At 25.6% G+C, this 21,593-nt stretch overlaps 1 protein-coding gene across 2 annotated transcripts in view; it reads right to left on the bottom strand.

Moving 5' to 3' along the window:
• Positions 1 to 21,593, bottom strand: part of LOC101234329 (kinetochore-associated protein 1) — a 120,560-nt gene that overhangs the window by 62,333 nt on the left and 36,634 nt on the right. Inside the window, exons 6-31 of one of the 2 annotated variants that reach the window (XM_065804590.1) lie at positions 18,098 to 18,170; positions 17,815 to 17,895; positions 17,692 to 17,726; positions 15,381 to 15,488; positions 14,708 to 14,789; positions 14,425 to 14,489; positions 12,433 to 12,557; positions 12,000 to 12,051; positions 11,577 to 11,675; positions 11,290 to 11,339; positions 11,077 to 11,154; positions 10,859 to 10,934; positions 8,244 to 8,375; positions 8,000 to 8,089; positions 5,127 to 5,177; positions 4,776 to 4,837; positions 4,544 to 4,652; positions 4,279 to 4,419; positions 3,979 to 4,152; positions 3,531 to 3,581; positions 3,299 to 3,412; positions 3,002 to 3,145; positions 2,656 to 2,739; positions 2,244 to 2,344; positions 2,015 to 2,117; positions 1,088 to 1,147 (exon numbers count right to left, since the gene is read on the bottom strand). In XM_065804590.1, the coding sequence (XP_065660662.1) occupies positions 1,088 to 1,147; positions 2,015 to 2,117; positions 2,244 to 2,344; positions 2,656 to 2,739; positions 3,002 to 3,145; positions 3,299 to 3,412; positions 3,531 to 3,581; positions 3,979 to 4,152; positions 4,279 to 4,419; positions 4,544 to 4,652; positions 4,776 to 4,837; positions 5,127 to 5,177; positions 8,000 to 8,089; positions 8,244 to 8,375; positions 10,859 to 10,934; positions 11,077 to 11,154; positions 11,290 to 11,339; positions 11,577 to 11,675; positions 12,000 to 12,051; positions 12,433 to 12,557; positions 14,425 to 14,489; positions 14,708 to 14,789; positions 15,381 to 15,488; positions 17,692 to 17,726; positions 17,815 to 17,895; positions 18,098 to 18,170 (2,340 nt within the window). The remainder of the gene's footprint in view (positions 1 to 1,087; positions 1,148 to 2,014; positions 2,118 to 2,243; positions 2,345 to 2,655; positions 2,740 to 3,001; positions 3,146 to 3,298; positions 3,413 to 3,530; positions 3,582 to 3,978; positions 4,153 to 4,278; positions 4,420 to 4,543; positions 4,653 to 4,775; positions 4,838 to 5,126; positions 5,178 to 7,999; positions 8,090 to 8,243; positions 8,376 to 10,858; positions 10,935 to 11,076; positions 11,155 to 11,289; positions 11,340 to 11,576; positions 11,676 to 11,999; positions 12,052 to 12,432; positions 12,558 to 14,424; positions 14,490 to 14,707; positions 14,790 to 15,380; positions 15,489 to 17,691; positions 17,727 to 17,814; positions 17,896 to 18,097; positions 18,171 to 21,593) is intronic. The other variant, XM_065804591.1, reaches the window with a different exon arrangement.

Genomic DNA, 21,593 nt, shown 5'->3' with positions numbered 1-21,593 from the left:
TAAATTGTCGATCAAAACATCTTTATAAGAATAATGTTGTTTATAAAATGTAACTTACTTAGTACTGACATTTATATGTGTAACTCCTAAAGTAGCCTCCTCATCTGTAGTGGCCTTCTGGGCCTTGGGGAGGTGAAATAACAAAAAAAAAATAACAAAAAAAAAATAACAAAAAAAAAAACTTACTTAATCCTGATAATGTAAATTAATGAGAGTAAAACAATTTTAAATTAAAAAATACTTTTATACATTGACATACAGGACACAATAACCCTTTGGCAACTTCCTAATGGTGAACTTTTAAATGCAAAACATTTTCGCTTTTTAAATGTAAAAATGAAATTTTCAAAATTATTTGTATGCGGTACTACTAGAGGCAAGGTGGGGATTGAACTTCTTACTTATGGCACTCTACCACTACCACATTATTATGATAGCCAGTTAATTTCATTGACTAGGATTGATATACAACTTTAACTATTTTAACTAGTATCAACATTTTAAATGTTACATTTATAAGCTTAATACAATGTTCGATCATTTATGAGAAAATATTACAATAGTCTAGACTATATACTGATATGACTATATTTACATGCCATGACTTTTTTTAATTTTAAAGAATTGTTAATTCATATTTAAACTTTTCCCATTGAATTTTATGATAGTTGCATAATGATCAATACAGTTGTTAACCACTTTTTATAGCAACAAGTTTTATTTTCATTTCTCTTTCGCAACAACTTGGAAAATAAATTCTTCTATTTATGTAAGAATGCAGAACTTTCAACATTATGGACTTTGATCATACTTTTTTGTAAATTCACTCAAAAATTAGGTATAATTGGTAAAATAAGATTCAAAGACTAAAAAGTATATTTATTATAATGTAATATAAAAAAGTATATTATATAATTAATATGTTATTTTATCAACTTATAAACTATATTCTTTAAAAATTGTTAAACTTTATGAAAAAAAATTTTAATTTAAAAATATTAAATATTTATTAAATATTTGATTAATCGTTTAGAGCATTAGAATTTGTTTAATACTAAAAACAGGTACTAAAAAGATTTCAAAATACCTTAAGTGCATCTTCTAGCGCTTCAAGTTTGTTTGTATTAAACATGTATTTTACAACCTCCTAAACAATAAAAAATAATTGAATTGAAACAATTTTACTATTTATAAGAAGATTGAAACAATTTTACTATTTATAAGAATAATGAAATCTAATCTTAATCTAATATTAAACTCTTTAATTTGTAAAATTTTTAAATTTTTAAATTGATTTTTTTTAAAAGATGCTAGTCACATTTTTATTGTTTTGAAAAAAACGATAATAATTATCTGGCAAAGTATTTTTTAAATCTCAATAATTTTAATCTTAAATGGTAGACAAACAATGTTTTTATTTATATTAACATAGTTTGATTTGTACTCATACTAAAAATGAAAAAAAATGGACTTTGCTCCCTTTTAGAATAATGCTCATCAATGACTTCAAGAAATTTTAAGATAGAGAAATTAATTGTAGAAAAAGCTTAGAACTTTAAAAGAGTTTTAAAAAATTTTCTTATATTTTCTTCACTTGATCAAAACATAATCAACCCAATACAAACTACAGATAAAAAACTGGCTAAAAAAGATAATGCTAATCTTATGCGAGATCAGAAGCACCTTATTTATACTAATTACTAGGTACAGCCTATTTATTTTATATCTGAAACACCCCTTATATATAATATCAGGCACAACCTATTTTGCAATATATTAGATACACCATATTTATATAAGAACATAAGGGACACCCTATTAATATTATTTTAAAAATACACATAAAAAACATACACCATAACAACATTTTAAACACCCTTTTTATCATAATATAACATAGAATTAATAATAGCAATACATTTACACTTATAACTAATGACACCAACATTTATAAATAATCTTAAGTTATTAAATTTATTTCATTTTTAAATAAAAAATATATTAAATGAAAAACCTCAATTTTGGAAATGTCTGCAAAATTCGTATCTCGAATGTTATAACCAGCAACCATTTTTCGAAGCTCTGCAAATTGAAACTGGCGCAACAAATTTTTATTTCTAAACATTTTAGTTTAATAATAAATTTTATGAAAAAAAAAAACAATAAAAATTTATGTATTGATATAAAAATAAAAAAAAATACTCAGGACATATTTTGAAATAAAAAGAAATAAAAAAATATACTCAGGGCATATTTTAAGCATTGAAGTAACTAAATTGACAACACTTTCGCTCCATGGTGTTTGTGCTTTCATCATCAACTTTAATGTTGCTTCACATTTTTTCTTGCAAAAAAAAATTGTAAAGAAAATTATTATTAAATAATTATAATTACTTATTATTTAATTAAGAATTAGTAAAGATGTGCTAGTGGTGTAGCTAGCTTGTTTCATAAGCAAAAGCTACAATTTCAAAACCCACTATGCCTTTGCAAGTACTGCATAAAACTTATTACTCCATGCAGCAAACATGATTGGCAATGGAACAGGCAAACAAGCGGAAAAAAAAAGCCTCCTTCACTATAACCACAAGTTATAACTAAAAACTTAATCATATAAAAATGTTCTGCAAAACCTTACCTTTTTTATTTCATTACCTCTTTATTTTTTATTTCATTAATAATAGCAATGACTTTTGGCTCCCACAAACTAGCAAGTTGAATATTCATATCAACAAGTTCCTAGACAAATAATTGAAACACCAATAGAAAGACTTAATCATTGAAAATCTATTACAGATAAACAAACATAAAATTTGAAATAGGGCAAACACTATTGATTTTTGGAATCAAGTCATACACAAATCATCTGAAAAAAGTAAATAATGAAAAAGTCAAAAACTTCAATAGCCACACTACAATAAAAGAAGAAGAAGACTATTGATTTTTAGACACTTACATTGTGTTTTAGGTGAAAATCAAAAACAAAAAAAACACTTCTTACTATTAAATATTCATGTAATATGTTTTCTAGTTTCAAATTATTTTTTGTTACATAAGGTTCAACATATTTCTTTATTGTTTGTGGAATCAATTCAGCAGCTGCAATTCTGTTTAACAATCTGAATGTAATTTGTTTTGTATTTTCCTATAAATAAATAAAAAGTATAAAATATGAATTATTAAAACAAAGAACGTATTACACACAAAATAAACACAATAAATACAAAAAAACAACAATAAACACAAAAAATATAAACACAAAAAGAACAAAGATTCACTACTAAGATCAATGACTTACAGATAAATATTGATCCAAAGATAATTTGCAGTTATACTCATGATGTAATGACTTGACTTCACGTAAACTCTTTACCAGGCTTCCTAACAACTTCATTGAATTTCGAAGACCTGGCTGCAATTGAAATCAAATTAATACAAAATATTAAAATAATAAAAACAACATTAAAAATAATAGCATTATAATTTGCTTTTAGAATAATAAAATATTAAAGTGCAAAGAGCTATTATACCAAATTATCTTCTTCAGTACCTTCAAAGTAAGGAATGCTTAGTTTGCAAATCTAAATTTAAAAAATTTAAATGTGCAAAAATGGCTCATTAGATTTTGATAATAGAAGTTAAATTTCTGGCACATTACCCATAACCACTTATTAAACATGAACAAAAGAGAAAATTATATAAAATATTTTAGTTTTCCAAAAAAAAAGTAATAAATCGTTCATCATATCAAAGTAATAGCATTAATCGTTTGATCATATCACGCTTAATCAATTGTTTGATTTGAAATTTAGTAAAAAAAATAAACTATTAAAATATTACCAACAACAAAATAATACACCTATATCCTAGATAGATCTTTATCCTATTATGTCCATGAAAACTTAAAATTAAAAATTTTTTTCCATAACAACTTGAAATTAAAAATTAAAAAAGATTTAATAGCTTGATGCTATTTACTTTTGTAGCAAACTGCATTGGTGTAGCAACCCCTCTGCCCTGTGTTGATTGACTTAGATTTGAAAATGCTTTGTACATCACTTCTGCTAAATCCAAAGCATTGTCTGGCCATGATTCTTTTTCTTTATATTCCAAATCTCTAGCAATTCTTTCTAACCAACTAGCAAGCAAGCACTGTAAGGAAACACACAAAAAAATAGTTCTGTGTAAGCAAATAATGGTGTACACTTTATCATTAAATTAAATTATACAATACTAATATACTATTTGTTCTTGTACAATACTTAGACAAAAACTTACCTGACCATCTGGAAGAACAGTTAAAACATATGGAACAAAGTCTTCTCTGAGCCATGGAATAATTATTTTAGATGGTGTATTTTCGAGGGAGTGAAGAATTTGTTGCAGTTTAGCCTCAGTAAAATACTTTTCAAATTCACTCTTTATGAAAAATAATTGTAATTATTTACTTATTTTTTGTCACTTTTATTTATACGAAAATTTTGCTAATAATTATTTTCTGTAGGCAGTTTTAATTACAAAATGGTTTAATAAAAAAAACAACCTGATGTCTTCTCCAAATAATTATCCCAGCATTGTTATTTAACCCGGTGAAGCATTTAATTACTTCATCAAGAAGTGACGATGACAAAAAGGCAGACCAAGAGTTTCCTCTATTATTGAATAACAATAATAATAATAGAAATAAGGGAAATATTTTTAAAAACCTTTTTAAATTTTTTTAATAACTAAGCAACAACAAATAAAAAACAAAATTTCTCATTAAAATAACTTGCGTAAAGTGAGAAGAACCAAACGCCACATCAAATGTCACCAAACGATTAATACCATCTAATAACTAAAAATGGAAAAAAAAATTTATTAAAATTATGCAAAATCAAGAAGAAAAAAAATTAAAGTTAAGTAAATTTATTTATAATGTATTAGTAAATCTTTATAATTTTGTTTACAGTTTTTCATCTTTATAATTCTGTTTAAAGTTCTTTTTTTAAATTACTACTATTTTACATAAATGATATAATTAAACTGTTTATGAACACATAAATTTTATGAATATATTTAAATATGAAAATTATATAGTTATTTGTATATAAAATTTTTATGTTTATTATATAAATAAAGCCTACAGCTTGAAACAAAGCAGATGATTTTGTAAATGTTCTTGATTTGAAATTGACCTAAATAAAAATAAAAACAGTTTAACAATTAGCAGTACCAGCAATACTGGTGTAGCGGTGTAGCGGTAAAACGCTTGTTTCATAGGCAAGATTTTTCAAGCTTGACCCCCACTGGTGATTATGCCCTCAACTTTTCACTGTAAAAAAAACAATTTGTTAACAAGGCACTTAAGTAGAGACTTGACTGGGATAACAATGGATCAACCTTTATAACAGAGTTATAAACTTTGATTCATTGTTATCCCAGTCAAGATTTTTGTTTAATAAAATTACTAAGTACTTGTAGTTATCAACTAATTTGAGTTTAGAGTTAGAAAAAACTGCAGCAAAAAATCATCTATATCATGTCTCAATATAAATATAATCAAGAACACTGCCTTGAACAACTTGTTTCTCCGCACAGCAGCCTTGTTCGTCAAGGTTTGTGTTTCGGAGTTATAGAGTTGAGAGAGGGTTATAACCACAATTAAGTAGCCTCCTCATCTGTAGTGGCCTTCTGGGCCTTGGGGAGGTGAAATAACAAAACAAAAACAAAAAAACTCCAACTATAATACATTTTCATTTTGTTACATGCTCAAATGTTTTTTTATTTGACAACGACTGTGTATGTAGCTAGTAACCCATGATGTAAGACAGTTAGGATGCATAATTTGTAGTTTTAAAAGCAACTTTTCATGATCAACCACAACAAAAGTTTTTGAGAAACCAAAAAAGATAGTGAATATTGACATCTTATTGTTTTTTGAATAGCTAAAGTCTTCTATAAGTTGAATTATAGCATCCATTGTGCTATGTCCACGAAGAAACCTAAATTGTTTATTAGAGGTCTAAATGTGCTAAGTGTAACTAAGGATATATTTTAAAAATAAAACAACAAAAGTTTTTGCTCAGAGCAGTTTTAATAGCTATTGGCCGATAATTTATCCATAGAAAGTAATCTATTTTAAATATAGGTGTTGATTTTTATTGATATGACTATAGTCGATTGAAGAGAATACATAGTGATGCAGAGATTTTGAGGTGGGAAGAATTTAGTAGAATTGGAGATTATTAAGACCTGGAGACCCAGGTTTTAGTTTGCTTAGTTAGTTGAAAATATTATTGTAAGTAAAGATAGGATTTGCGGATTGATCTTTTGTATTATATAGCTAAAGCTATATAGATGATTTTGAGCTATTTTTATCTTTACAAATAATGATAATGTTAGTTAAGTTTTCAGAAATTGATGGGTTATCTACAGATTTATTATATTGTTTTACTTCCTTAAAAAATTATTTGTTACCTGATAAGTAACATTTGTTTAAAAAGTCTTTTTATTTGCTGATTATTTTATTTATATTTACTAACTTCTTCTATTTCCATGCTTATCTTCTTTTATTTCCATGCTTATCTTCTTCCATTTCCATGCTTATCTTCTTTCATTCAATATGTCAACTTAGAAATATTTTTGACACTTAGAATATAAAGTGTCATCCAAGGTTTAGGGTTAATAGGTGTTGAAATTTTTAGAGTTTTGAAGTTTAACAAAGCAGAAAATACTGCATTGTAGAAATTGGCGCAAATAAGTTTCCCAGAAAAATGCCTCTGATTAATGCTAATGTATCTCCTGAAACAAATCAGAATTTTACCTTCATCAGAAACCCACCACCGGAAAAATCTAGATTTCATTGATTGATTGGTTGCAACCCATAAAAAGTATCCGCAATAGTTACAGGGATAAAAATATTGCAATAGTTAATAGGTTTTCTGGTGCAAAGCCTGAAAATAAACCTATAATGATAATTTTTGGTATATGTTTTTTAAATAAAATAAACATTCATTTGTTAAAATATTATCCAATATTTTCTTTTTTTCCCAGTATATTAGGCAATTTATAAAATAGAAAGTTTATTTTGAAAACTTGATGAGGCCAGCGCAAGATAAAACAGTTTTTTATTTCTTTATTATAGTCTGCAAAAAATTGCCTATTTGTTAGTAAAATTTTTCCATGACCTAACTTTTGAACACCCATACTATATAGTTTAAGCTATATAGATTATATCTTCTTCCATTCAATATGCCAATTTTAAATATTTTTGATAACTTGAATATAAAGTGTCATCCGATGTTTGAAGTTAATAAGTGTTGATATTTTTAGAGTTTGACAAAGCAGAAAATACTGCATTGTAGAATTGTAGAAATTGGTGCAATTAAGTTTTCCAGAAGAGTGCTGCTATTGTATTTCTTATTTTACCAGAGCAATAGTTATCTTTACCTGGAGTGAGAAGATATAGATATAGATACAATTAAAGGTGACATAAGAGTTTAAGATGTGTAACATTTTAAGGCGCATTACATCAAAAATAAATATAAATAGCACAGTGGAGTATACATAAATCAATTTTATTTTAAAAATTTTAATTTATTCTGGTCTAGCTTTTTAGTTAAGTTTTAGTTAAAACTTAGTGACCCTCTGACTACCATGTAAGAGTGTGTTTGTGTGTGTGTGTGTGTGTGTGTGTGTGTGTGTGTGTGTGTGTGTGTGTGTGTGTGTGTGTGTGTGTGTATATATATATATATATATATATATATATATATAAATATATATATATATATATATATATATATATATATATATATATATAAATATATATATATATATGCATATATAAAAAAGATTTTATAACCTTTATTATATTCTTCCTTACCAGCACCTATATTTATATAAACTAAAACCAAACTAAAAACATTTTTAATTGGAACAACAAACATTATAAAAAGAATTCAACAACAAAGTCAATAAAAGATAACAAAAATACACAATTAAGAAATGAGATATAAACCTTTTGTTGCGCATAGTTTAAAAGATCAAATGTAGCACTGAGTGTAGGTAGTTGAGCTTGTAAGCAGCAATTTGCCACGTGCTCCATATCCTAAAATAAAATAAAAAAATAAGAAATTTTAAAATTATTATTTACATAACTAAAATCGCAAAAATATATCCAATGTTGTGCGAAAAAATTTATATTTATATTTAATTAAAATTTATATTTATATTTATGCTATTTTGTTAAACAACTTAATTACCTCAATTTTATCGAGACAAACTTTGAGCTCGCTCATAAGACCTAAATAGAAACTATCGTCTTGACTATTCAGATTTGCATCCCAAGGTGATAATTGGTCAAGAATAAAAATACTGTGTACTTTATGCACCAGCTAAAAAATGTAAAAACTAGTATAATGAATAACAGTTTTATTTAATAATTTTGTTTCTTTTCTATAATTTAAACATTAATTCAATATATATCATAATTTTTTTTTCACGCCAAGAAAAAGAAATAATAAAATTTAAAACAATTGTTAAGAAATATTTAAAACAATTATTAAGATCATAAAAAAATGCATTATGCAAAAAAATTAATTAATAAAGACAACATTAACTAAAATTAAAACTTTGACATTTGATAGTTTTATTTTAAATAAAATAGTCAATTACAAAAATGTCAACAAAAAATATATAACTAATGAGCATAGCATTCCGCCATTAGCTCTACCCATTCGGTATAACTACTACTAATATTATTACTATTTAAAAATTTAGATAAACTTTATCATTAGTAAACATCAACTAATTATACATTAACATTAGTAAACATCAACTAATTAAACATTACCATTAGTAAACATCAACAATTATACGTTAGTATTACTAAACATAGAAGCCAAACTTGCTAGTAGTACAAAAAAAAATTGTTATCTCTGTAATATACTCTACTTTAAAAAACATACCATTGTTATCTTTGTATATTAATTTTTTATAATTTTTATATGCGATAGTGGTGTAGTAGTAGAGCGCTTGCCTCATAAGCAAGAAGTTCTGAGTTCATCCCCGCCACATCCCTGGCAGTACTGCATTCAACTTGTTTCTCCACGCAGCACCCTTGTTCATCAAGGTTTGTGTTTTGGAGTTACAGAGTTGAGAGAGAGTTGTAACCACAACTAAAGTAGCCACTAGATTTATTGTTAGTTAACAATTAGTTAAAAATCCTCTCAAATGTCTGTATGTTTATACCTTTCAGCTCTACAAACTGTTTCTTATTAAATTTCAAACAAGTAATTACTAGTTATTTGATATCTTTACTAGATAAGCCACCACTAGATTTATTGTTAGTTAACAGTTAGTTAACAATCCTCTCAAATGTCTGTATATTTAAACTCTTCATTTCTTAATTTATTACTAGCGTGTTCCAAATGATGCCAAAAATAAAATGCAGTCTTTCTTTGGAGTAAACTTTATAGTCTTGCCAACTTTGAATTACTTAACAATTTGCCATATTAACACTGCAATTAGCCTTAGTAACATTAATTTTAATTTTTTTAGTTCAAAATATTTTGAACATGTTTTTAATTTAATGCAATTAATTAAAACCATTTATAATTGAAGGGGACCACTCGCATACCATAGTAGAAATAATACAGTAGCATAGTAGAAATAATACATTAGCATAGTAGATAAAATACAGCAGCATAGTAGATATAATTCAGTACTTATACAGAAATAAAAAATTAGATTTACAATCATTTTAAAAATAAAACCATTTAGGTTTTTCATACCCTGAATCAAGTCCCTATCGCTGTAGTGATTAAGATGGTTTTTACTTGGAAAATAAAAGTATTTTTGAATGTTTATAATATCCCGGTTGCCATATGTGCAAATGTTGGATTGCATGGAATATTTTTACTAACCAAAATAAGTTTGTCATGATTTATATCATGACAAACTTATTTAGCATAACTTTTTAGTTTAAATCTGGGGTTTCAAACACAAAGCTTCCCATGATTAAGTCAACAAGATCAACTCTGGCTTCTGATAGATTTGTTATAAAATTGTTGCATTTATTTTCTGGCATATTTAATGCATGCATATATGCTGTTACATATGAATGCATCAAATATTGTGATACAAATACAAAGATTTGTAAAATTCAACAAGAGTTCATTTGGCTTTTTTTATTGATCTCATTCCATAGCATTCCATTCATTGATAGCATTCCATAAATCAAGAGAACCTTATGATATTATTATGTGTGATAAAAATCATGCCTTATTACATTACCATGAGATTTCAAAACATTACCATTACATTACCATGAGATTTCATGAGTTTACATTACCATGAGATTTCAAAAAACCTAAAGACTCAACAAAAAACCTTCAAAACACTACGTGATATTTTAAATGTTATTTGACTACCATGGAAATCCATGGATTGTGGCTTTTCCATAAAAAAAAAACCATGTCCAAGTTGTTCCAAATAACAATTACAAGTCCATGTTTTTTTCATGGATTTTCCATTTGGTATTTATTTATGAACTATATTTACCCAAATCTGGTTAGTTTATTATATTATATTATTTAGCCAAAATAATATTATATTTATATTGTTATGATATTATATTATTATATTTACATTATTTAACATAATCATTATGTTATAATATTATATTCATATTATTTAGCCAATATGTTTGACAATTAAAAGTTGCTATTTAAAACCATCTTTTTTTACTGACCAGAAACTTTTTCTATTAAAAAGCAGCACTCAAGTTGATTTTTTTTTTGTATTTTAATTGTCTACTAGTAACAAAAATGAAAGCACCTAAACATATTTTTGATGATAAATTATAAGAACTTCTTACTTCAATGTCTAAATTAAACATTTTTGCAAAATCCTCTGCTTCTGAAAACTTTTTTTTATGTAGAAGACGAGAAAATCTAAAAAATATATAGAGTAAATTACAAAAAAGAGAAAACCTAAAAAATTAAAAAATAACAAATGTAATAATTAAATAAATAAATAATTTCCATGTAAATAATTTCCATATAAAAGACTTGCTTAACATTGTTTTGAAAATACCTGTTTTGGGGTATTGCTTCCATCAATGAACGAACTCTTATTGTACCCACAAGAGACAAATCTTTTTCACATTCAATACTAAACAAAAAAAAGCTAATAAAAAATTATTTTTACATTTTTTTTTGAACTTTATACTATGAAAATGTGAAAATTGATTAATATTTTAAACAACACATTTATAAAAATCTGGAAAAACTAAGAAAATAAACTAACCTGTCGTCTAAATTTTCATTTGGAACACCTTCTATAAACATCATATTATCCTAAGCATAATTGATTCAAATCTTATATATTATATAACAAATAATTTATTATAATAAAAATGGTAATAATAACAATAATAATAAAATTTTTAACAATAACAAAGATTGCAAACAATTTTGATTCATAAAATAAAGACTCTTCTATCATTCAATACCTGTTGAGAAGGAAGAACCGCTAAAATTGTACATTCAATACCTATTGAGAAGGTAGAACCATTAAAACTGTACATTCAATACCTGTTGAGAAGGTAGAACCGCTAAAACTGTACATTCTGAAACAGTCAACGTATATACATGCTCAAATGTAGGTAATGACAAAACAACAAGCTTTCTTTTCTATAACATAATTCGTAAATTGTATTTATAAATTCTATTAAGCTGTAAACCAAATTAATTTTTCTATCAATCCAAAAAATATTCTGAATTGACTGAACTTACAGCTAGCAGATGAATACAAACAGAAAATTTTAATTCTTAAAATAATTTTAAATTTATGAAAAAGATATTTGATGAAATTGATATAAAAATGTTATTTCAAAACATGACTTGATTTTCACAAAAAATGTAATAAAAACTATAAATAAGTCAACTTATTGCCAAAATATTTAAAACTTTGTAAACATCAACTAGTCATTAAAAATACATTTATAATAAAACTACCTTATTTTGTGAAACTGTAAGTAAAACAATTTTCAAATCTTCTTTCGCTTTACTAAAAATAAAATATCTTCTATTTTTGTAACAAAAAAAAAAAATTTTTTTGGTTACAATTATTTATAACAAAAAAATTATTTTTTATTTCTCAAAATAATACCATTAAAGTGTTTAAACATGACAAATAAACTTTGTGTGATAAATACAACCTGTTTCATTGTTTCAGGCAAATTGAATATTAATTTTATTGTTAATATTTATTTAGCTTTATAACAATTTATATTGTTTTTTTAATGACTTCATTTTTAGGCAGGTAAAACAAGCTTAAAACTTCTTAATAAGTTCACATGCAAAAGTTAAATAAGGCAAGTTAAAAGTCACAAGTATCTGTGGTCTTACATGAGGCTCTATTAAAACATAAAAAAATTTTATTCATCACCTGCTTTTGTCGCTGCAATCGGTTTCAACAGCGCTTGTAATAAATAAATTAAAGTCTTCAACTTTTAGTTCTTGCAAGCAATCAATAAATATAAAATTTTTTCTCGTCCATAAACTGATATTGTTCTAAAAACCATATTTAAAAAAATAAATTTTTTTGTAAACATATTGCAGTTTGTTAGTTTAAATGAAACATTTTAAAAAGAACATTTCTAAAGTGTCAAATAACAAAAGACATGATTATTTTTAATATTTTTAATAAATCATTTGTGGTTTTGAACTTTAAAAGTATTAACTTTATACTAAAGAATTAAATTGACTCATTATGTCATCACTTCATCAGAAATGATTTTATGACAGAGAAGACTTTATAGTAGAAAGCAAAAAAGAAAGGATTCTATAATAGAAAGAAATCAATAGAAGGAAAGAAAATAGAGAGAAAATGACTTAAACTATCTCTTTACATAATATAGAGATTATTTGGAGCTCAGCGACGTATTTGATACATTTTTCTTAACTTGGTCCTAACAACATACATGTCTCTCTCAACATATGTCTCTCTCAACATACATGTCTCTCTATACAGTGGTGATCATAAGTCAATAGCACAGCCTGAAATATTTTCTTTTTAATTGAATTATATAGTGTGTTTCTACATATTTATTTTAATGGCATTTCTTATTATAACTAAAAAGTTGGAACTTGCATTATTACTTGAATGTAAACTTGCTACAATGTGACAACACTTTTGATACTAGAATGTGACAAAAAATTTTTTGTTAAACTTTGTTGTGTGCTAGAGTATACGCGTATGGAGAACTATTATTGAAAATAAAGTGAGTATGTCTAAAAAGTTACTATTTTAACTTCTAATAAAATAAAAAATAAAGAACAGTATATTTATGCCAGAATTCCCCCCCCCCCCCAGCCATTTGTCATTGTCTACAATAAGCAGGCCTTCAAAGTTGTATAGCAAAGTAGAAAGCCCTTGTTTCAAAACAAAATTGACTAAAGCAATTAAGGTTTACAAAAATGTTCCTAAATAAAAATGTTTCCTTTTGAAAAAACTTTTTATAGACTGATAAATCCAAGTTTAACCACTTTCAGTTATATGGGAAGGTATATGTATACTCTAAATATGGTGATACAGCTGGTCAAAATTGATGAAATTTTGGATCAATGCAAATGTAAAGATATATTACAAAATGTAATGGAGTCTTAAGCTGATGATAACCTACATGTTACTTGGATTTTAAAGCAGAACAAAACCTGAAGCGTACTGCAAGTTCTGAAAAAGTTTTGACTTGAGGAAAATAAAATTAATGTTGTAGAATGGTCATTGCAAAAAGATATTAATACAAATTTTTTAGTAAGAAAACTTTTTTAACAATAAAAAGCTAATTAAAATCTGATAGTCAAAATATGAAAAAAAATAAAGTTAAAATATGAAAGCTTACAAAAGATTACAAAGTTCACTTTATTTATCTAAATTACTTTAATGAAAAAAAACTAAAATAAAATATAAAAATTAAGAATTTAATTTAATTTATTCAATAAAAAATCTAAATTTTGAATTTTGTTTTATCAGTTATTTGGTAATTACATGATAAAAAAAACTTTAAATTGTTTGAAACTGTAAACAAAACAGAAATTTTCAATAATCTAAAAATGGAAAATAAAAATTAAAAATCTAATTAAATTGTTGCAAAATGTTAGACTTAATTTTTATAATTTATTTAATATTATGCTTTATAAAAATATTTGAAAATGAAAATAGAACAAAAGTCTAATAACAAATATTTATAGAACAAAAGATATCTTTAATTCTTTTTTTTTTTTTAATTATGCAATTTTATTATAACTTTTCAATTATGCAACTTCCATTACAAAATAAACATCTTTTACCTGCTTTAAAATTACAGCAAACATCTAAGCTTAACATTTAAAAATGTAATTATAAAATTTCATAAAGTGTCTTAAATAACTTCTTTACCTCAAGATCTAGAGATACAATGTACTGACCATCAGGACTAACCAGATTCTTTTTGAACCCAACTTCTAAATAAAAGTTAAAAAAATCAATCCAAATGCAATAATGATGCAATGTTGATGTAATGATGATGCAATAGTAATGCGAAGATGATTAATAATGAAATGATAATGCAAGAATCAAAACAGAGAAATGTTTTAAGCCTTAAAAGATATTAATATACTTTTCTTTAATATATCCTTAAAAGATATAAATATATTTTTCTTTAAAAAAAAAAAAAAGTTGCCTCTAAAAGATTGAGTGAAATCATTTAAAAGCACTTCTTCGTCTTCTACAAACCATTCACTCATATTAAAATCACCGTCTCCCTATAAAAAAAACAAGTCATTACCACTATTATAATTAAAATGTGAAAATAACCTTGCCATCATTCAGTACTAAAAAATCCTCGTATGGGATCATCCATAAATTATGTAACGCAAACTTTCACAATAAACAAAACAAAAAAAGATCAAAAGTTTTCCCTACCAGACTCTTTATTTAAATAAAAAATTATTAAGTTTAATGAAAATTGCGACGTAAAAGAACTTAATATCTCCTGTTTTTTAAAATATATTTTGTTGCATAATTTATGAGCAATCCCTTATGAGAGAATCATTTTTCAGAAAAAAGGTCATCAAGTATTAAAATTTAATTAAAAAAATTAATAATAATAATTAAAAAAAAGAGATCATTAAGGAAGAAGTCGATTTTCAAACAGAAGATTTTATTTCATAAAACAAATGAAATTTTCAACATTTTTCTTCAACTTCAAGGTGATAAGGGAATTTAGAGATTATACAAAATCTAAGGGTTCTCATCAAAATTAATCTACTGAACTGAAACAAGAATCTTTCCTTAAAAGATTTAATACAAGAAATGTAAAAATAAATATGGTACAAAAATATAAAATTTCTTACAGCAACTATAAGTGAACATTCTTCTTCATTTGTCTGATATGTAACAGAATAAATAAAATTGTGGTATTCACTTAAATTGAATCGAAACATTTTCATGTCAGACTGAATCTAATAAAAAAGTTAAATATTTTTATTTATACCTAAATTTTTACAAAATCACAGAAATATTAACAAATTTAAAAAAAAAATTCTTATTAGGATCCCAAAGTAAAACTAATGTTTGCCTTTGATGATATTAACAAAATTATTATTATATAATATATAATAATTATTAAGGAAAAAACATGAACTATTCTAGCAGTTTATTGCATAAAAAATACTAAAATTTACCGAATCTAAAAACTAGTTACTAGACTCTACTTTACTTAAAAACTGCAATTTTGCATTTCAATAGTTTTGAAAAAAATGAAATTTTAAAATCAAAGAGATTTTAGCTGCCAGACTTTTTAAAAACATTTTAATATTCAACAAAATATTTTAAGATATTTATTATTATTATTATTTATTTTATTCTTTTATCAAATAAAAAGTCGAAATATTTTAAATTTGAAATCAATTAAAACATTTAAACATTCAGTCAACAAATTTTGACCAGATATTACTTTGAATCTTTCTTCTACAAAATTCCAAACGAAACTATATAGAGACAAATAAAATTTTAAATATTAAAAAAAAATTGTAAATATAGAATTTATAAACTGCGCTGTAAATATAAATAGAAAAATTATTTTTTTTTAACCTATCAAAACAATTGAGAATAAGAAATCTAATAAAACATTTAAACATCTTTTTATGAAAACTACTTTATAATTATTATATCTACAAAATGCATTTATAAATGGAAAAAAACATATATAAATTCACTGTTTAATAATTTGAAAGGATTGACCCAAGTAAATCATTTATACAGGATGAAAACACATACAGTCCAATTACCAAAAATGATACATTGAAATCTAACAAATATGTCCAGTTTAACATAACTTCCAGGAAATATTTTACACACTAAAGATTTCTTGATTCAATGTTGCAATGTGTGCAATGATGAATGCTTGCATAAGACTGAAGTCCAAATAGATTTTTGGTTAACTTCAACCAACAAAGCTCCAAGCATCAGCTTGAGTCAGAGACCAAATTTGCTTGCTGTTATTGTAGATCTTTGGAAGAACCTTGATACAGCTACTAGGACTTATTTCTTAGCACTGCCTTCTTTGGAAACTCTTTGCATGAGCAAATATTTCCCGGCCTCAGCCCTAGCAAAATATGTGATTTTTTACAATCCCTGCTTCAGCACTGGCTAAACAATAATTCTAGCAGGGGTTAAAGGCTGGGGCTAGGATTTTAACATTCTTATACACGGAAAAGCTTTCGAGCAACTAAGTATTGTCTGAAAATATTGACAAAATGTTATTTCAGCTAAACATTACTAAAATCATTATGCTTTAAAATAACTGAAATACACCTGATGTAACTCTCAGATTCACTCTTTGGTTGTGAAATTTTGAAGCTTGCTGCTGGTGTTATATCCTTTTTTTACAATCAAATCTGATGCTATTTGCTCAGATGCAGTAACATCTGATCAAATAGCATCAGTCTGATTGTGTAGCAAGTAGCTTAAGATTTTCTCTTAAGGTTCATTGTTTTCAATTGTGGCAAGCCCTTACCCAAAAGGGTAAGGCAGTCAGCACACCACTTTTGTCTTCTTTCTTGTGAACTTTTATTGGTTTCCAATAGGCTCTTTCAGTTAGCTTCAGGCACCATATTTGAAAAATCAAATTGCAGATTTGATCTTGCGTTTAAGGTCAAACTTTGATCATAGAGAAATCAAAAAAAAGGAGACATTTTTACCCTCATCCATTTTGAGAATGATCAACACGCCTTATTAATGCCTCGAGGAACTCTTGCATCAATGTTTATGTGATAGAATTGGACAATTCTTTGCACTAGAGTTACTCTAAGATGCCTTGTGCATTTTTTCATAGACAGCATGCAGACAATTTTCCTGTTATCATGAGACCTAGCTTGATTTGGCATTTTAAAATCTTTTTTGTTTTGCCTATATTAATAATAATGTAACTGAAAGAAAATACCTAATATAATGTGCAAACAAATACAAAAACAAAAAATCCCTTTTTTTTCACTGACCTAATAATTAGATCTCAAAAAATTTTCCATTAAAGCGTTTCTAAAAACAATTCTTTTAATAAATTATTATCTCCCTAAACGAGTTCTAATTGTTGCGTATCAATGTTATCTCCCTAAATGAGTGCTAATTGTTGCATATCAATGTTAAAAGTTTAAAAATTTTTACCTTGCTTGCCAATTCAATATTGTTTTCCAAAATGGCTAAATTATTTAAAAAACCAAAAATTCAAACTTATAGCAACAATAATGGGGAAAAAAACTTCTAAAGTATTGTATAGAAACAATTTACCTATGTTTAATTGTTCAAGATTTATGTTTGAAAATCTGAAACCCTCTCCATCAGTTGTAACAATAAATAGCTCATATAAACCTTCATAAAAAACATTTAAAAAGAATTGAATTCTTCTTCACCAATTGTAACAATAAATAGTTCATATATATATACCTTGACCATGTAAATCAATTGTAAATAAAAAATTTTATTGTAAATAACATTGAAATAATTTAAAGATATTTATGTATATAATGAAAAAAAACTTTTTTATATCAAATACACAAATAATTTTTCTAACCATTTCCATTCCGCTGTTTAATAAAAGAAATTGAAGAAAAGCATTGTTTTGTGATATACCCTTTGGCTAGTCTCTAGATTCACAAAACCAATAATATATATAAATAATATATATAACATATGATAAATATTAAATAAAACAAAACTATATGAAAGCTATAAAATTCCAACATAAAACATTCATTTTAATCATAACATGAACAAAATAAAGATAATATAACTATTGTGAAATCATGGAGCTTAAACTTTATTTCATTTTACTTAAATTTAATGGCTAAATATTGGCTATTTTAAAAGTGAAACATAGACTTTAATAGTATTACAAGAGAATATCAATAACTTATACTTGACCTGACACCAGGTGATATATGCACAAGGTGAATATATATATATATATATATATATATATATATATATATATATATATATATATATATATATATATATATATATATATATATATATAGTATATATGTTACTGTTACTCGCAGTACCAGGAATTAGCTAAATGCTAATGTTTATAATATAATTTAATATTGCAACTCTGAGTTTCATGTGTTATCACAATCATCAGGCAAGTAGTAAAAGTTTAATTTTGCTACGATTTATTTAGTGGACGTTACGGTTTATATTTGTATTTTGGATCGTTACGGGACGGAAATTTATTAGTAGTTAAGTTAATGATATTATTAATTTGTTTTTAGTTGGCTAATAGTTGTGAAATAGTTATATGTTTAATGTTGTTTAAAATATTTTTTATGTGTTAATGTGTATTATTTGTGAATTAAAAAATAATAATAAAATAAGAATTAAAATTGATATAAAAATATATATAATATTATGAAATATATTATAAAAGCTGTGTATCTCACATACATTTATTAGTTAGCCTAGAGATATATGGAGTAGATTAGTATAGTTATTTTTATTTTTACTTGTTAGTCAGGTTCAGGTAGCATTCTGCTTTTTTCGACACTTGCATTTTGGATCATTAATTTCAATTCTTGGGAAGATGATATTTTTGTTGTGGTTTGTTATAATTTTTTCTATATTTTCAGTGCAACTGTAGCTTACCTTTACAGTGTTTCTGTTTAAGATTTTGTGAAGTTTGTGTGTCTGAGGGAAGTTTTTTTCTAGTAAATACAAGAACATTTTTGCAACATTTGTGGAGATGTTTTTATTAAATGGGGGGTTGAACCATATGATATTGCGTTTACAATTTTTCTGGGGTGTTTTTTGTTTGATCTTATATTTGAGGGAGTAGTTTTTGTATCCACTATTTTTTAGTCCTTGTTCATATTCGTTTTTAGATTGATTAAATATAACTTCACTGGAGGAATTTTGTGATTTCAGCGCCATCGTAGCTGCCCATTGTTACATCAAAACTTTCATGATTCAATTTTTTATCCATGTGTATAAGCATAGAAGACAAAAATAGTTGTTTCTTCATCCAATTTGACATGACAATGAATTTTATCCATCTATAACTACAGAAATATTTAATAAAGCCATTTCCTTTGCAAAACAACACACCACAATAACAGAGGACCAACTTAGAATAATACATAGCAGAAAATCCCTCCTCTACTACAACAATAACACTCCGGCAAAGTTATATTTAATCAATCTAAAAATGAATACGAAAAAGCAGTAAAAAATAGCTGATACAAAAACTACTCCCTCAAATATCAGATCAAACAAAAAACACCCCAGAAAAATTGTAAACGCAATATCATATGGTTTAATCCCCCATTTAATAAAAACATCTCCACAAATGTTGCAAAAATGTTCTTGTATTTACTAGAAAAATTTTCCCTAAGACACAAACTTCACAAAATCTTAAACAGAAACACTGTAAAGGTAAGCTACAGTTGCACTGAAAATATAGAAAAAATTATAAAAAACCACAACAAAAATACCATCTTCCCAAGAATTGAAAATAATGATCCAAAATGCAATTGTCGAAACAAAGCAGAATGCCCCCTGAATGGTAAGTGCAAATCCACGAATATTTTATATAAATGCATCATTGCAGCAAAAAACTAACCCAACAAAGTTTATATTGGATTAACGGAAGGTGAGTGGAAAACCAGATACAACAACCATAAATCATCATTCAATAATATTATATATAAAAATTATGCCGCCCTATCAAACTATGTCTAGGATTTAAAAACAATTTTAATGAAACCCCTATGCTAACATGGTCTATTCTCAAGTCAGTACCCTCCTACTCGAATATTTCCAAAAGATGCCCACTATGTCAGTATGAGAAATTTACTATTATATCATATCCAAAACCTGAAGAACTGTTAAATAAGAGTACCAAAATTATATCAAAGTGCTGCCACGAAAATAAATTCTTATTAAAAAATTACAAAGCTCGCTACAAACCTGACTAACAACTAAAAATAAAAATAACTATACTTATCTACTCCATATATCTCTAGGCTAACTAATAAATGTATGTGAGATACACAGCTTTTGTAATATATTTTTATAATATTATATATATTTTTATATCAATTTTAATTCTTATTTTATTATTATTTTTTAATACACAAATAATACACATTAACACATAAAAATATTTTAAACAACATTAAACATATAACTATTTCACAACTATTAACCAACTAAAAACAAATTAATAATATCATTAACCTAACTACTAATCAATTTCTGTCCCGTAACGATCCAAAATACAAATATAAACCATACCGTCCACTAAACAAATCGTAGCAAAATTAAACTTTTACTACTTGCCTGATGATTGTGATAACACATAAAACTAAGAGTTGCAATACTAAATTATATTATAAACATTAGCATTTAGCTGATTTCTGGTACTGCGGGTAACAGTAAAATAGTTTATCTATTGAGCACTCTTTTAAGTATACAATATTATAAATGATAAAATAAAGATATTTTCTTTATTCATATATATACACTTTTGTATATACACTTACGTATATATATATATATATATATATATATATATATATATATATATATATATATATATATATATATATATATATATATATATATATATATGTATATATATATCTATGTATTTATATATAAAAATCGTCATGATCCATATTATCATCATCATTATTATCATTGTCATCCTCACCATCATCATCATCATCATCATCATCATCATCATCATCATCATCATCATCATCATCATCATCATCATCATCATCATCATCATCATCATCATCATCATCATCATCATCATCATCATCATCATCATCATAATCATTCTCATCATCAAGCTTTAGCCTTCCCCTTTTATGTTGTTTCTCTAATATTAAAAATCTCAAGCAATTTCTTTCCTTAACTAAAGTTTTTCATACAGTATGTAATGCAGTCTCACCAAGTTTTCTTACTTGCTCCTCTACCATTTTCTCCTGAAGCAGCTATCTCTCTACATACTGATAACCAAACCACTTTAACCTTCTCTGACAAAGCCTGTTCAAAACAAGGTT

Source organism: Hydra vulgaris, chromosome 09 (genome assembly GCF_038396675.1).
Source record: "Hydra vulgaris chromosome 09, alternate assembly HydraT2T_AEP".
Taxonomy (NCBI): Eukaryota; Metazoa; Cnidaria; class Hydrozoa; order Anthoathecata; family Hydridae; genus Hydra; species Hydra vulgaris.
This window is presented reverse-complemented; position numbering and strand designations above follow the sequence as displayed.